The following is a 15,203-nucleotide window of genomic DNA, read 5'->3' as shown; positions in this document are numbered from 1 at the left end:
AGTAGGCGCCAGCTGCTTGGAGCAGGGAGATTTAAATCCCAAGAAGGCTTTCTTTCTTTTTAATTGCTGTGATCCTGAATGTGTTTTTATTGTCGATTTTACAGGCCTTTTTCGATATGATACCATACTTGTTTCAGCCGCCGGTGGTTTTGCAGGAGAAAGGGAGGGTTAAAAATATTTTCAATCCATCAAACCCAGCACCTCGCAACGGGGTGTGTGTGTGTGTGAAAAGCAACCCGGGGGAGAGAGACAGGACCGGCACAGAGCTTATAAAAGACCCTCAAAGGTGCGAAGGAGAGGCCAGGCGATCTCCCCCCGCTAGGCGGCTTCGGAGGAGCCCCCCGGGGGAGTCTGTGCAGCCTAGGCAGCAGGGTCAGGGATGATGGGATCTGTAGTCTGCCATCAATCAGGCGGGAAACCACAGCTTCTCCACACCCCATTGAAAGGACTTTCCCCCTGAAAGGCAAGGGGCACTCAGCAACTTTGCTAGACGCCAACCCCCCCTCCCTTCCACCGGCTTCCACACGCAAAAGCACCCCCCCAAGGCTGGTGATCTGGTTAGGTCGCGCCCCCAAGGCTGGGAGGCGGGGTAGGGGGAAGATTCTCCCCCTCTTTTTCCTCCACTCCTGCATCCCGGTGGCCCCCTTCCCGTGGCGAGCCCAGGCGCTCCCGAGCGGGGGGGGGGGGACCCGCCGCTTCCGCTCCCCTCCCGGCCGGGTACCTCGTGCAGCGCAGGATCAGGCCCTCCGGCGGAGCCCCCCAGCCGCCGGGATCCGACATCCCCGCCTGCAGCGCCGCCGGGAAGCGCTCCTCCGGCCACCCCCCCCCCCCGCGCCGCCCTCCGAGGACCGCCTGCGCCTCCCGCCTTCCTTCCCCTTCCCCGCCCGCCGGAGAGGCTCCGCAGCGCCCCCTCCCGACCCTGCGAAGCCGAAGAGCCCCCCCCTTCCTTCCACCCTCCGCGCCCCCGCGGCCGGCGCGCCCCCGGCCCCTGCGCGGCGCCCCCCCACGACCCGCGCCCTTCGCCCTTCTCCGTGCGCAAAGACGCGCGCCGCGCCCGAAGCGCCCGGGGTCGGAAGACGAGCCCTCCTGTTCGGGGGCGACCCAAAGGACCGGGGCTGGCTTCATCCCTTCAACCCGGCGGCGACGGTAGAGAAAAGCAAAGGCCACCCAGCCCAGAAGTGGAGAACGAAAGAAATTTGGAAACAAGCGCTTGTCTTTGCTGAACAGAACATGCCAAAGCCCCAAAAGGCATGCGGGGCCTTTAATAATATGTATAGGGAAAACAGCATCCATCCATCCAAGTTTTTCTACCCTTTCTCCTGAAATGGACCCCAGGAAGCTTTTTTTTGGGGGGGGGGAGACATCAAGGATCAACTAAGATGTGCCACAAAGAGCAGTAAAGGAATTCCAAATAGAAATGATTTTAAAGAGGTAAGGTGTTTATTTTGAGGACATGGGGTTGAGAAAGAGGAAAGGTTATCTCCCCCGCCCCATAAGAATCATTATTTTTCCAGCAGGGGTAAAATATAAAGAAAAACAAAGAAATAAGTTAGTCCCAAAAGGTGTGCGGAGATTAAGATAAAAAGATACTAAATGCAAGTTCCACATAGCTTTAAGATTTCTATTAGAGATTCCTTTTCTCATCTTAAATGTCACGTGTTCGTTTATTCATTCATGGCCATGTTCCACATTTCTTGACACTGTTCCTCCATATCAAGTTGATTATTAGCCTTCAATTTCCTTGCAAATACAATGGTGCCACCTTTACCTGAATAATTATTTTTAAATGAAATGTAGAAATAGTTCCCAGTCCTTTGGGCGAAAGGCCTACACTTTGGGCGGTGTTTTGGGGGGACTCTTGCCCACGCACTGTGGCTTGGAGGGGGGTGGGTCTAAGCGGTCCTGTCCAGGACAGAGGAGCGAAACTGAGCTCATGACATGACCATCATGGCTTAGCAGCGGACCTGAACGGACCCAAATCCAAGCAATTGGGTTTCCCACGGGCCCCTCGTGGCCCCTAGCGGCTTTCTTGGGTCTGTGGTGGCTGCTCTGCCTCTTTATCCACCTGGGTTTGTCCATCTCTCTTCGCACAAATCCAGAGGGTGGAGAGCGTTCACCCCTGCTAGTTAGCCTCAGGGGAGAACAGCAAAGGCCGGGGCATGCAGAAGCAGCGGCGGACAGCCAGCGAGATTAAAAACCGCCAGCCAGAAGCAGGCAAAGGGTTCCTCTCCATGGCAACGGCTGTCTGGCTGAGCCATGGATGACACACTGCCGGGTGCGCGCGCACCCGCACACACAAACACACACACACAAGGCTGTGGGCTTCTGCCCTCTTCTGGCACAGCAGGCTCACCACCTGGAAGTGCGACCTTATTTATTTTTTTGGTTCAATTTGGACTGAAACTCCCCAAAGCCTGGGGATTATGGGATCTGTAGTCCGAACCCCCCTTAACTTTTCCAAGCTCTGGGCAGGATGCCAGTTAGAAGAAGGGGAGAACGGGTTCAGATCCACCAGGCAGGGAAAACAGGAATGAAGTGCAATAAAGGGAACGAAATAATATCAGATTAAAAACAAGTGAGGAAAAACACAAGAGGCTTAAATTTAAGCCTCTTGTGTTTTTCTTCCTTGCTTGTTTTTCTCAGATGTGTTTTTCTGATGTCTAATATTTTCCCCGTCCAGAAGCTTGGCTTTGGCAAGAGAGCATCTCCTGCACCACCGCCGTGGCTCACGAGTTGACCGTTGCGCGCAGCACAGCACAGCTCCCTGGACCCCGCTCTCCAGGAAGTGTCTGCGTTACAGGCCTTCTGGGGAAGGCAAACGCCTGCTGGCAGAGCAGATGATATTTGCTCCGGCAGCCCGATTTTTAAAAGACCTACCCTTCTTGCCTCAGGGACTTTTTTGTGCCCAGTGCCTGGCAAGCATGATGCTAGCCAGCTGGCACAAGAGGGACGCCCGAAGCCGGTTGTGCCCTCCTTTCTCATGAAATGACCGAGCCACCGGCAGCGCGGGCCGGCCGAGGGCAGCAGTGAAGGACAGCTACAGGCGACAGGACGACAGAGGTTGGAAGCCTCATTGGAGAACGTGGCCAAGAGCGACCCTCAACCCTCTGTGGGCCAGGATTGATCAGAAAGGAGGAACTAAGGAACGACAGACCGGTCAAGCTTGGCATCAATCCCGGGGGAAATTCTGGAGCAGTTTACAAAGCGGTCACTCTGCAAGCACCTTGAAAACAAGGCCATGGAGCCAACACGGATCTGTCCAGAATGAATCTTGCCCAACTAATCCCATCTCATTCTTTGATCAAGCCACCTCCCTGATAGACGGAGGGAACACTCTAGACGTAATATATCTTGACTTCAGGAAAGCCTTTGACAAAGCGCCCCATTGGTATTCTGATTCTCAAGCTAACAAGATGTGGGCTGGATAGAACCACTGTCCGGTGGATACACAGCGGGGTACAGAATCACACCCAAGGGGTGATGATGAATGGCTCTTTCTCAAACTGGGAGGAGGTGACAAGTGGGGTACCCCAGGGCTCAGTCCTGGGCCCGGTGCTCTTCAACCCTTTTATTAACAACTTGGATCAGGAGATGCAGGGAATGCTTGTCAAACCAGTGGATAACACAAAATTGGGTGGAAGACAGGAACAAAATTCAAAAGGATCTGGACCCGCTTGAGCCTGGGGCTAAAAACGACAAGATAAATTGAATATGACAGCTCAAGGGCAGGATTTCCTGTCTCCGTGCCCTTGGGGAGTCTGGAGGGTTGTCATTAAAGACACTACAGCTCTAAAAGTAAATTTTTAAAAAATGATCCTTTTGAAGTGCATATAAAGGACACAGCAACAGAGGTCAGCAGAGATGCTTCCTTTCTTAAACTACCTTGTCAGGACGTCCATCAGTTTATCTCCCATTCCAAATATGTACGTTTTGTGCTGGAAGTGATTTTTTCCCAGAAAGAGAAGTTAGACATCATGGCGCCGAACTTCAAATTCTAGAATGATTTTGCATTACGGCTCAAGTGGGTTATAACTCACAAAAGCTCGCCCTAACATAGATTCCTTGGTCTTTAAAAAGTAACAATACATGTTTTTATTTTGCTTTCGTTGTGCTCCGCCTACGGAAAGTAACACACCTCCCTCTTTGAAGAATCCTCCCGCAAACTAATTTTTTAAAAGCTTTATTGCAAAACTAGAAAAAAAGAAGCATTTGTGCACATATTCATGGAAAAGAATGCTATCCTTGCTTAATCTTCTGGTTGACAGCAGGTGCTTATTGCAAGCTGCGCCTGGCTGGCGGGTTTCTGACAGGTTCTACTGGCGTGTGGAACTCACCGCCACTGGGTCCCGCCAGCTGTGCAACTTCCACCAAGGGGGTGTTTCCATGTGTTCCCCCTTTTAGGTCTGCACTGGTGCTGGATATTTCCAGATGCCCCCTTCTCAGAGGGTCTATGGATCTGTTATCAACGTTCCTTTTTATGAACGCCCTCTGCACACAGGCATGCCCGGACACATCTTCCCAGCTCGCCTGAGCCACTCCTGCCAAAACTGACTCCACTGGACCAAGGAGAAACCGTGGCCTCCTGCTCCCACCGCCACCCCGCCACCAATCCTAAACTCCAAGGAGCCACGTTGTTCCCTTGCGGGCGGCCAGATGGTCCCTTGTCCTGGTTTTATGCTCTAATCTGAAGAAGGCCGTTCTGCACGGCCGATCGGCCGCCCTTCCCACCCGGATCCCCGGAGCCACTGAGGCAGCGAGAAGCCCACCGTCACTGCCTGGGGGGGTGTCTTTCTGCACTCGAGCGCATCAGGGTCATCAAGATGGGGCGGCCTGCTGTCGGCGTTACCTGCAGATCCACGGCCAGAGGGTCAGGTCTGGGCGCTCCGCTTTGGGTCCCGGAAGGGGCCCGTCCTCGGGGCTCCGGGCGGATTTGCAGAGCACCATGGGGCCTGGGAGAGAGCCCTCCAACCAGTATCCAATGGCTTCCTCGGGAGGCAAGGCAGAGGCTGGAGAGCGGTCCCCTGACCTCGCCTGGCAGCTGGAGGGGAGGCAAGCCACTCCCTTTTTCCATGATGCTGCCTCTTGCGGGCTCCTGGACCCGAGCATGCGGGGAGAAGGGAGAGCAGGGTCACTTGGGGGCAACCATCGGGGGGGGTGAGCTGCCTCCCAGCTGCAAAAAAACCCTGCAAATCTCCCCCCCCCGCGCCACCACCTGGCACTTTTTGGAGGGAACAGTCTCCAGGAGGTGGACTCGAACAACATGCCTTGTGCACGAGTTGTCTAGCTGGCCACAAGCCCATCCCAAGTCAGAATGGCCGGGAACCCCGATCATTAGGGACCTGGGAAACCTCCTTCCTGGCCGTTATGACATCCACTTTAAGGAGGGGAGGAAAGAGAAATCCACGTGCGTTCCTTTGAAATCCAGGGCAATATGACCAGCAAAGAACACAGAACAAAAACGGAAAGCGAATGATCAATTAAAAACAACAACAGAAGGACGACATAAAAGCCGCATTTAACAACCTAATTCTAGAGGATGTGCAGAACAGGGTGGATGGGATTTAAATCAAATCGATTTACATTTTTTAAAAAAAAGGATTATTTTGGACTGTCCTTTGAATGGTTATCTGATTCTTAGACGGCTGTTTTGTTTTCCTTTAATTACACCAATGTAATTTTTAATGTTTCCAACTTTCCATATTCTTTTGAATAGTGTCCTTTCAGGAAAGCAGGACCCTGCTCTCTGCAGGACCGGTATCCACTGATTCACTTATCCACAGTCTGAAAATATTAAAAGAAAAATCCTAGAAATATCTATTTCTAAAGGTGAAGTTACCCCAACTGGTCGCTAGAGGGAGCCAGTGACCACACGGTGCACAGCATTCCCTATAATCCGCTTTTTTCCACATCTGCAGAGGGGGAACTCCGTGGATACAGGGGCCCTCCTGAGTATCCAATTACCTTGAGGGGGCATTTCTTTCCTAGAAGGATCTGGGGAGCAAACACAATAGGATTTCCAAAAAATAAGCACCTGGCACACTGTGTGTGTGTGATTACAGCAGGTCCCACCTTGAAACACACCTTCCTCTCTCACGGCCACCAGTTCGCCTTTGACCCCTGTTCCCGGGAAGCTGTCCACGGGCTCCTCGCACCAGTGACGTCATGTCGGGAGGCGCCAGGCATTATTCATTAATCTGTTCAGCCAGGCCAGCCAGAAAAGGCCTTGGGCGCCAAGAACAGAGTCTGCCCCCAATGATTTGCACAATCCTCTCTCCCTCTTTACGTGCCCAGGTAGGCGATCGTTCCTAGGTGGGTGGAAAAGCCAACCCAAGAGCCAGGACGCCAGGGCCTGGAGAGACCCACGAGTCCTGGGTTCAAGTCCATGCTCCACCCGGGAAAGTCACGGGCAGCGGGCAGCCAGGGTCCCGTTTCGACTTAAGGGTCATTCAGAATTTAGGGTCACACAACGATGGTTTTATTGTACTTGTTGTTTTCTTTTGCCATTTGTTTTACAAAGTTACTTTTAAGGGGAACCTGGGGATTTTTTTTTTCAGCAGGAATTCCAGCTTCAAGACCTTCTTTGGTCAATCTAACATTCTTTAAATTAAAAGAAAGCTGGCATCGTAATAATGAGCAACAAGGAGTTGCATTCTAAACACTACAGTGGATAGCAGGAATAATGAATTATGGCAGGACTTCTGTATCCGTGGGGGATTGGTTGCAGGCCCCCTCCGTGGATGCTGAAAAACGCGGATGATAGCAAACGTTCTACAGAGCCTAGCCTGTCTCCCTCTAGTGGCCAGTTGCAGTCACTTCACCTTTAAAAATTTTTCTAGGAACCTTTTTTTAATACTGTATTTTCAGACCATGGGCAAGTGAACCAGCGGACACCGATCCCGCGGATAAGTCGGTCCTATGGGACTTTCTACAAGCCATTTTCCAAACGGAAGGCGGCTTGAGGCCCCCCAGGCTCAGTGGGGTGTTACAGAAAATTCACCACCCTGAAAAAAGGAGGCATGCAAATAATTGTACGGGCGAGCCACGACAACTTACGTCTTCCCACGGCGTGGCAGGCTCAGTTCCTTCTGTGGAAAGAAAAAGAGGGTCAGGCAGGAGTGAATTGCTTCCTCCAGCAGCAGAACACCCCTCCAAGACACAGCTGATGGCAGAAGGGGGGCCTTGGGGTACACGGCAAAGGGGCCTCCTCGACATTTGGGGAGAAGCTCTGTCCCACGTTTCACTAATTTGCCACCCCCCCCACCAGCGGCAGAGCCTTTCCCAGCCAGCTGGCCGTGGGCTGTGGCCACTCTGAAAAACAGGTGTCAAAAGCAAATAAAAGCCCGTTTGGATTCCGGACGCAGACATTCAACTGCCCAGCTTCTGGCTGTGCCATGTCTCTCTCTCTCTTTGTGTGTGTGTCTGTAGGTGGAGGAGGGGGCTTGTTATCAGAGGCAGCCATGGCGTTGCCACGTTATTCCCCCCCCCAACCCCGCTCTCCTGAGCTCCGAGGCCAGCTGCCAAGCCAACGCTGAAATGTCACCAGCAATTTCCACTGCCTTGCCTCACGGCGGTCGAGACAGGGCGAGCGAGCGTGGGGAGGAAAAGCGGGCTGCGCGCCATGCCCCCCCCGGGAACTGCCAGGCTGAATAAGCATGATGCCCCCTTCTCCTCGCTGGAACCCAGGCCTGCCATCTTAACCCTTCCCAAGATGCCGGAAGAACCGTCGGGCTGGAGAAAAAAGCTCCCTCACCCTCAGTTTCCTAGCAGGAGATTCTGGATGGAGAAACCACCAGGAACGGCTCCTAATGACAGAAGCCCAGCCTCACTGTTATAGCCAGGACAGATATTTAAAATCCTTTTTCTGTATCTCTGGGTCTTCACCTTCCTTTTGCATTTCCAGGTTGACTGCCCCTAAATAGGGAGGCTCGGCTGAATTGTCGTCACCAAAACGGATATTTATATTTTCTTTTCTACATCTCTTGATTTTCTCTCTCTCCTGCCTGCAGGCAAGCTTGCCACTCACCCCCTTTTAAACAGTGCGGGTGAGAGAGAGAGAGAGAGATGTGCCCCAGGACCCCCATGGCTGCATGCGCACACAAACACACACACCTCGGACCAGGGGTGAGGGGCAGCCTCACATCCGGCAGGGGCACCCTCGAAACCCATTTCTCCATTTCGTCAAAGCTTCCGCTTTGCATGGCTTTAGCCTCCCGGCTGGTGGGAGCTGCCCTTTCCCTCTGCAGTGGGGAGGGTCGGTGGGTGGCTGACAAAGGAGAAGGGGGCAGAGAAAGTCCAAGAGAGGGGGGCAGGAAGGGTGGGGGGGGGAGAGAGACAGAATGGGGTGCTGGGAGAAAGAGGGGGTGGCAGAGAGAGAGAGAAAACGGCGTGATGTCAGAGAGAGAGGCGGTGTTGGGAAGAGAGGGAAGAGGGGGCGATGAGGAAGGAGGAGGGGTCGGAGCAGAGACCGAGCAAATTTGGGAGGGAGGGAGGGAAGGGGCGGACCACCTCCGGGGGGGGCGCCCCAAAGAAGAGGCCGTTGCCATCAGCTCCTCCTCATCCTTGTCAGCTTAGAACAGCAGAGCTGGAAGGGGGCCCTTGAGAGCATCTAGTCCAGCCCCTGTCAAAGAGGCCCCATGGGGGGATTCAAACTCCCACCCTCGGGCTCTGGAGGCAGAGAGACCCTCAAACCCCCTGACCGAGCCAGCAATTCTACTTATCAGAAAGCAACATGGATAGGCAGGAACACCACTGCTCCCAAAAGACCTGAGGTGTCACCCGTGGCCCTCTTTAAAGCGAGGATAAGAACCTCGGCATGGGGGGGGCGGGCACTTTTTCGAGCTCTCCTCCCTCTCCCTCCCCACAATGACCCGGCGAAGGAAGGCTAGGTGATGAACCAAAGCCTCAAGCGGGATTTGGAGCCGGTCTGGATTCCCTGCAAAAGGACCCCATGCTGGGAAAAGTGGGAGGCAGCAGGAAAAGAGGAAGACCGAAAGACAAGATGGATTGACTCCCTCAAGGAAGCCACAGGCTTTTGAGTTTGCAGGAGCTCAGCAGGGCTGCGGAGGACTGGATCTTTCAGAGGCGACTAGATGGCTGGGACAGTGAAAAACGATACAAGAGATAGTGCCGGAAGAGGAGACTCCCAGGGCAGTCAAAAGCAAGAGACGTTTGGGAGATCACTCACTCATTGGGGGGGGGTGCGTACATCAGGGGCGACTGGACGACCCATCGCAACTCTAACCTCTCAACCGGAGGCCACCAGGCCCTAACATTGGGCACACGGACACAGGGGTTCTGAACATGTGCAGAGTGTTTTTCCACACACCCATCCTGGACTCTTGACCCGTTCTTTCTGTCATTTCATCGCTCAGAAAGCAGGAGGTGAATATTCTGAATTTTTTTATTTACAGCCCAGGATGTGAGAACCCAGGGCAGCTAAGAGAAGGCAAGCAGGATGGATCTCCGATTTCTGTCTCTGCCTTTACAGTACTTGCTTACTAATTGGCTTAATGAAGCCGCCGTCCCTGGGGATTGATTTCAGCTTCTGTAAAATGGGAATAAGGGTGTTTTATTTCCCGAAGGTGGGCGTCAAGGCCGCACGGATGTGCTTCTCGAGCTTTATATGGCCATAAGATGCTGTCTTAATCTTTTTAGTTATCCTTTCACGTCAGCTCCAAGTGGCTTCGGTGGTGCCGAGTTTACCAGCGTTTTAGAATTATCCTTACATAACATACAAATGATTGCTATATATAGAGATAGATATAAGAATTGGGGGGGTTTTTTTGGGTGGTGGCAGCAGGCTGGGCCCTTAATGTGAAAAACCAGCCAATGTACTGAGAGAGCCAAGGGTGGACAAAAGCCCCTCTCTCGCGGAATTACCTAAGGAGTAAGTTCAGCGAAGTTACTTTTCCAGATTCCTGGGGGCCATGCATGGAGGATTAGGAGGTGCAAACCACTCCCCAATAACTCTTTATTTTAGTCTGGGAGGTGGTTTGGAGATGGTTCGGGATCCACCGGGAGGGTCCGGATCCCCTTAAAGGTTGTGCATCCTGACTCACCCACCAAAAGATGGAAGCCAGGAACCCACCGCCCACCATTTGCCTTATGCCATCCAAGCCACCCGCTCTGGATTTATTTATTATTTTTTTGGCGGGGGGGGGGGGTCCTCGATTCCTGCTCCTTCGTTTTCTACCTGGGTCCTGCTTTGAGTCAGACGGAAGCCCTGAGCTCTGCCCCCTTGAAGGCGTTCCCAAGAGGTTGGCTCCGTTTTTTGGGGGGGCTCCGGGGTATGCTTCAGACCCCCAAGGTGTGATGGCTAGTCCAAGGATTATGCATCATCTGCCTTGGGGGTTCTTCCCGTCTCTCTCTTAGGAACTGGGACCCTCGCCCTGGAGGCCCCCCAAAAAAGGCTGCAGAATGGACCCGGCAATGCTCACCCAGGAGGCCCCCCACACAGATTCCTCCCACCCAATCAGAGCCAGAGAGATCTGGACCCACATCCCAGCCGGGGTACCTTGGGGGTCTCCACTTGTGGCCCTAGTGCTGCAGAGCCACGCCCACCATGGGGGGGCGAGGCTGTGGACACGGAGGGGGGGTGCTGCCAGGCACCCCAGGGTTCCCCTCCAGCCTCCCCGGCCCCACGCCGGGGGGGGGGGTCCCGCGGCCCCTCCCTCCCTCCCTCGGAGGTCCCGCCGGCGCGCCCAGACACCCCCTCCCCGTCTGCCCACAGATCTCTGGTTCCCCACACCTCAATAAAGACCCCACCCCATCGCCACCCCCCACCCGTCCCTGGAGGACCCCCTCCCCCGCTTGCGCGCCGGTGGAGAGGGGAGGCAGCCCCCCTGGCCCCGGGCTGCGAGGCGGGGCAGTGGGTGGGGTTCGGCGGGGGTCCCTCCTCTTCCTGCCCCCCTCCGTGCCCCCCCTCCATCCCTCACCTGCAGCCCCCGGCGCCGCAGGATGCTGGACTCGTCCATAGGGAGTCCCGACGCGCGGCTTCGCCTCCGCCGAGCCCAGCCCGGGTGCAAAGCGGTCCCGGCGCTTGGGTGGGGAGGGGAGGGGGCGGGGGGAAGGGGAGGGAGGGAGGGAGGGAAGGAGGGGGGAGTCCCCCGGCTGGCATTGGCTGCCCGGGAATCAGCTGATCCCTCCCCCTCGCCGCCCGCCGGCGACAGGGAGCGCGAGCCCCGGTTCCCACGACCATCCGCGCCCCACGCGGGATCTCCTGCACGCAGCCTCCTTCCCCCCCTCACCGCAGAAAGAGCTGAGGGAGGCGGCGGCGGCGGGGAATCAGGCCGGGAAGGGGGGAGGCACCAGCTGCCCCGATTTCTTCTCTAGCCCGCGGAGGGGAGAGGAGGAGATTCTGCAAAATCAGAGGGGTGGAGGGACGGGCGGGGGACCCCAGGGAGCCCCAGACACACACACATACACACCGTCCAGAGACTCAATGCCCTCCCCCCCCCTCCGGAAGCCACGGAGAAAACGGAGTTTCTCCGACTGCTTTGGAAAGGCGGGGCTCCTGACCTTATAGGCGACCCGTTATTAAAAGAGGGAATCTCTCAACTGCAGAAAGCGTTTGAATCCCACAGCAGTTTCCCCCCCCTCACCCATCCCTGCCTGTAGTTTGCGGAGAGCCTGGGTTTCTTTTGCAGCTGGAGGAGGGGAAGGAAACCCCGGCTTCTTCTGCCTGCCCTCCACCACATCCTGAAATGGAAATGCCAGGCAACTTCTAATTATGAGCTGCTTTTTTTGAGCTGGTGGGTTCGCTCTAGTACTGTACTTTGGTCCGTTTTCAGCATGAGCAATCGTTGGGAGAGCCTTAAATGGTCCTTCAGTTTTAAGGTACAGGAGAACCCGCATCGCCGTCCATGTGTGCCCCCCACCGTGAATGTCAAAACCCCGCAGATAACAGCGAACACTAAACATAGCACCGTCTCTGGCTCCTGTAGTGGCTAGATCTGGTAATACATGTAAAAATACCATATTTTTACGTGTATAAAATGCCTCCATGTATAAGACGCCCCCCCTTTTCTAATCCAAATTAAGAAAAATTGCTTTGCTAAGGATTGCTTTGATCCCTGCTTTCTCCTCCACTTGTTTTTGTTCTCTCCTCAGCTTACTTCCGTGTATAAGAAGACCCTCAATTTTTAGTCTAAAGATTTTAGACAAAAGTATAGTCTTATAAAGTACATGGAAAAATACGGTACTTCCCCCTCACCCGATTTTTCCCCCTTTACCATATTATGAATGGTGTTCATTATTATCCGCAGTTTTCAGCATCCGCAAGGGGGCTTGGACTGAATCTCCCGCAGATCCAGGAGACCAACTGCATATAAAGAAGGCGTCGAGGGAAGTGGGGGAGAAACAGGAGGCCGAAGGCCGAGAAGGCTGAGGACGGTCCCGTCCGTGTTTGGACCCCCCAAGGAGCAGGACTTCTCAAAGAAGACCCCTGGAGTGGGAACCGTATTGGGTACATCTACATTGAAAATGCCATCATCATCATCATCTTAGAACAGCAGAGGTGGAAGGAACCTTACGGGTCAGCCACTGTTTTTCCGTACCCTGTAGGATGATGTTAGTGGGGGGGCAGCGGGGAGAGATGGTTGCTGGGACAGTACAGTACGTCCCTCTCTGTCCATCCGCCGGCCCTCCTCGGGTTGTTTATCTCGCTCCCTTCCGCGTGGTTCCAGTGCCTGTCACAGGGGGTGGCCGCTGGGTGAGTCACCCGTCCAGGCTGTCCTCCTTCTGCCCGGGGAAGGAAGGCACCGTCTGAGGCTTCCTGTCCCCCCAGCCGGGGAATGATTCCAGAGGGGGAGCCGAGATATCCGTGTGGGCACGGGAGGCACCCCCGCCACCCATGGCAGGTCGCATCCAAGGGGACCCCATGCCACGGAGGAGCCCTCTCCAAAAGGTCCATCACCGCCCTGCTCAGCTGTGGCCAACTCCAAAGCGGTGGCTTCTGTGAGGGAGCCCGTCCATCTTGTGTTCGGCCTTCCTCTTCTCCTGCCGGCTGTCCCCGTTCCCTGCAGCCCTTTTTCCCTTTGGGTGGACGGCTAGACCCAAATATACAAAATCTTTTGCTATTTCAGTTTCTTCATTGTCAGCGTTAAAGCAATGCCGCTTTTCTGTAATCGTGTGTTTTTTTCCCATCTTCTTATCATTCAACTGCAGTCCCGCTCAGGCACTTTCGTCTTTCGCTTTCCTTGAGAGTCATTCCACGTCTTTGCTGCTTTCTGCCGGTAAAGTTCGCGTCCTTGGCCCCATTTCATATTCAGGACGTTTGGGAATTCCTTTCTGTATCTTTGTATTGACTCCCGTAGCTGCTCTCTGGGCCTTTTGGGGATAGCAGCTGAAAAGTTGTTCCTCACCAGCGTTTGACCATTTGAAATAATGGGTGGGGTGGGACACACACACACACACACACCCCACATGTTGCAAGAACTTTGAAACTAAGAAGTTGACTCTGACGTGAACTTTCCAGGATTTCAGCACATAAAAGTTCGCCCTGCAACCCAGTTCATTTCAAAGCCATCCTGGGTTTTGTCTGAATCAGGTGAACGCACGGCTTAAATCTCTGAATGCAGAACTGCCGAATCGCTCAGATATGTTTGGCTGCAGATCCAGAGACTGGGAGTTCGAATCCCCCATGGGGCCTCCTTGACAGGGGCTGGACTGGACGATCTACTGTATACTGGATCCCTTCCTGCTTTGCAATTCTAAAATGATGATGAGGATGAAGAATGTTTCAAGTGTTGAACTAAATAACTATACACAGTAAGAAGGCAGTTTCCGTGGGGAATCAGCTCCAACCCCCCTGCGGATGCTGAAAAATGTGGATAACAGCAAACACTATGCGTGGTCTCTGGCTCCCTTTAGTGGCCATTTCTAGTAAACACACCATGGAAATACATATACAATAAATCAGTATTTGGGGGGGGGTGGCGTGGAGTTATTTCTTAATTTCAGCCAGAGGCTAAATAAATCAGCGGATACAGAAGCCTGCGGATGCGTGCGGAACCCCACTGTACATGAAGCCATACTGTGATCACCAAACTCAAATCTGAATTAGTTGACAGGCTGTGCTATTAACACCCACCGCCCGTGGGTTCGTCCTGTTCTTCGAGGCTGAACGGGGGTGAGATTATGGTGTGTCAGTAAACGCTGACTAATTAGTGGGAATGGGGAGGTGGTGGGCCCGTGGGGGGGCCTCCCTCCCAATTTTGTGGGTGCTTCTACCCATCATCATCCCACTGAAAGTGCCAAGGCTGTGTGACTCACTCGGGCTGCCCACCTGGTTTTGCACCTGGCTTTTTATTTGGAGGGGGCGATGGGTTTTGGTTATCTCAGTCCAGTTATCTCAGTCCTCGCTTGGCTCTCGTTTTCCTCTGCCTTCTGTGACGAGAGGAACAAGCAACAGCAGCTGCCGAAAAGGAAAAGGTTTAGCCGCTTAATAATCAAAATAATAATGACCATTTTAAGATAGTCCTTGTCCAATTCTTTGTTCATATTGGCATATTTACTCTTTTTAGCTTTTAAACACGGTTTCAGTGGCATAAGCCGCCTTTGGGTCCTTTTGGGGAGAAGAACGGCATAGAAATATTTGAAATAAACAAATTTGCTTATTCATTCTGTCTTTATTTAAAATCTTTGGTAATCTGCCTTTCTCCTTTTAAAAAATGGGCCTAAGGTGGCTTACGTCCTCAAAAAACAGAATATTTAGAAAGTGAAAAACAGTAAATATAAATGGAACAAGTAGCACACTTAAAAAAAGGCCACTGAATGGGCTTAAGCAGCAGGAAGTCAGATTTCAGCTGAATAACAGGAAAATCTTGCTAACTGTTAAAGTAGTACGACAACAGGATGTATGACCTCGGGAGAGGGTGATGAGCGCTCCCACCCTTGGCCACCACTACAAATACCTTTTGCCAGCAGATACTGCTGGAGGGGGGGTTGCAGTGGCAACAAGGTATGAATGCCCCAGAACCTATTACATTAGGGTCCCCATATCTGCGGGATCAGTATCCGCTGATTCACTTGCCCAGGCTTTTGAAAATATTAAAAGACAAATCCTAGAAATATATGTTTCTGAATGGGACGTTGCCAGAATGGGCCATTAGAGGGAGCCAAAGACCATGCTATGTGTGGTGTTCACTATCACCCGCGTTTTCCATTATCCGCGGGGGTTTTGGAACCCATTCCCCAAATGATGG

The 15,203-nt window shown here is 53.4% G+C and overlaps 1 protein-coding gene across 6 annotated transcripts in view; it reads right to left on the bottom strand.

Annotated features, from left to right (window-relative positions):
* MAST3 (microtubule associated serine/threonine kinase 3) overlaps positions 1 to 15,203 on the bottom strand; it is a 91,302-nt gene that overhangs the window by 23,032 nt on the left and 53,067 nt on the right. Inside the window, exons 1-2 of one of the 6 annotated variants that reach the window (XM_072977901.2) lie at positions 10,935 to 11,072; positions 7,054 to 7,085 (exon numbers count right to left, since the gene is read on the bottom strand). The exons of 2 other annotated variants lie outside the window; for them this stretch is intronic. In XM_072977901.2, the coding sequence (XP_072834002.2) occupies positions 7,054 to 7,085; positions 10,935 to 10,973 (71 nt within the window). In that variant the 5' untranslated portion in view covers positions 10,974 to 11,072. Of the gene's footprint in view, positions 1 to 721; positions 868 to 4,846; positions 4,981 to 7,053; positions 7,086 to 8,109; positions 8,182 to 10,934; positions 11,073 to 15,203 lie in introns of those variants that run through there. 3 more of the 6 variants (XM_078379029.1, XM_072977900.2, XM_072977902.2) reach the window with 3 other exon arrangements.

Source organism: Pogona vitticeps, chromosome 7, assembly GCF_051106095.1.
Source record: "Pogona vitticeps strain Pit_001003342236 chromosome 7, PviZW2.1, whole genome shotgun sequence".
Classification (NCBI taxonomy): domain Eukaryota; kingdom Metazoa; phylum Chordata; class Lepidosauria; order Squamata; family Agamidae; genus Pogona; species Pogona vitticeps.
Note: the sequence above shows the minus strand (reverse complement) of the source record. Positions and strands in the feature narration are given on the sequence as shown.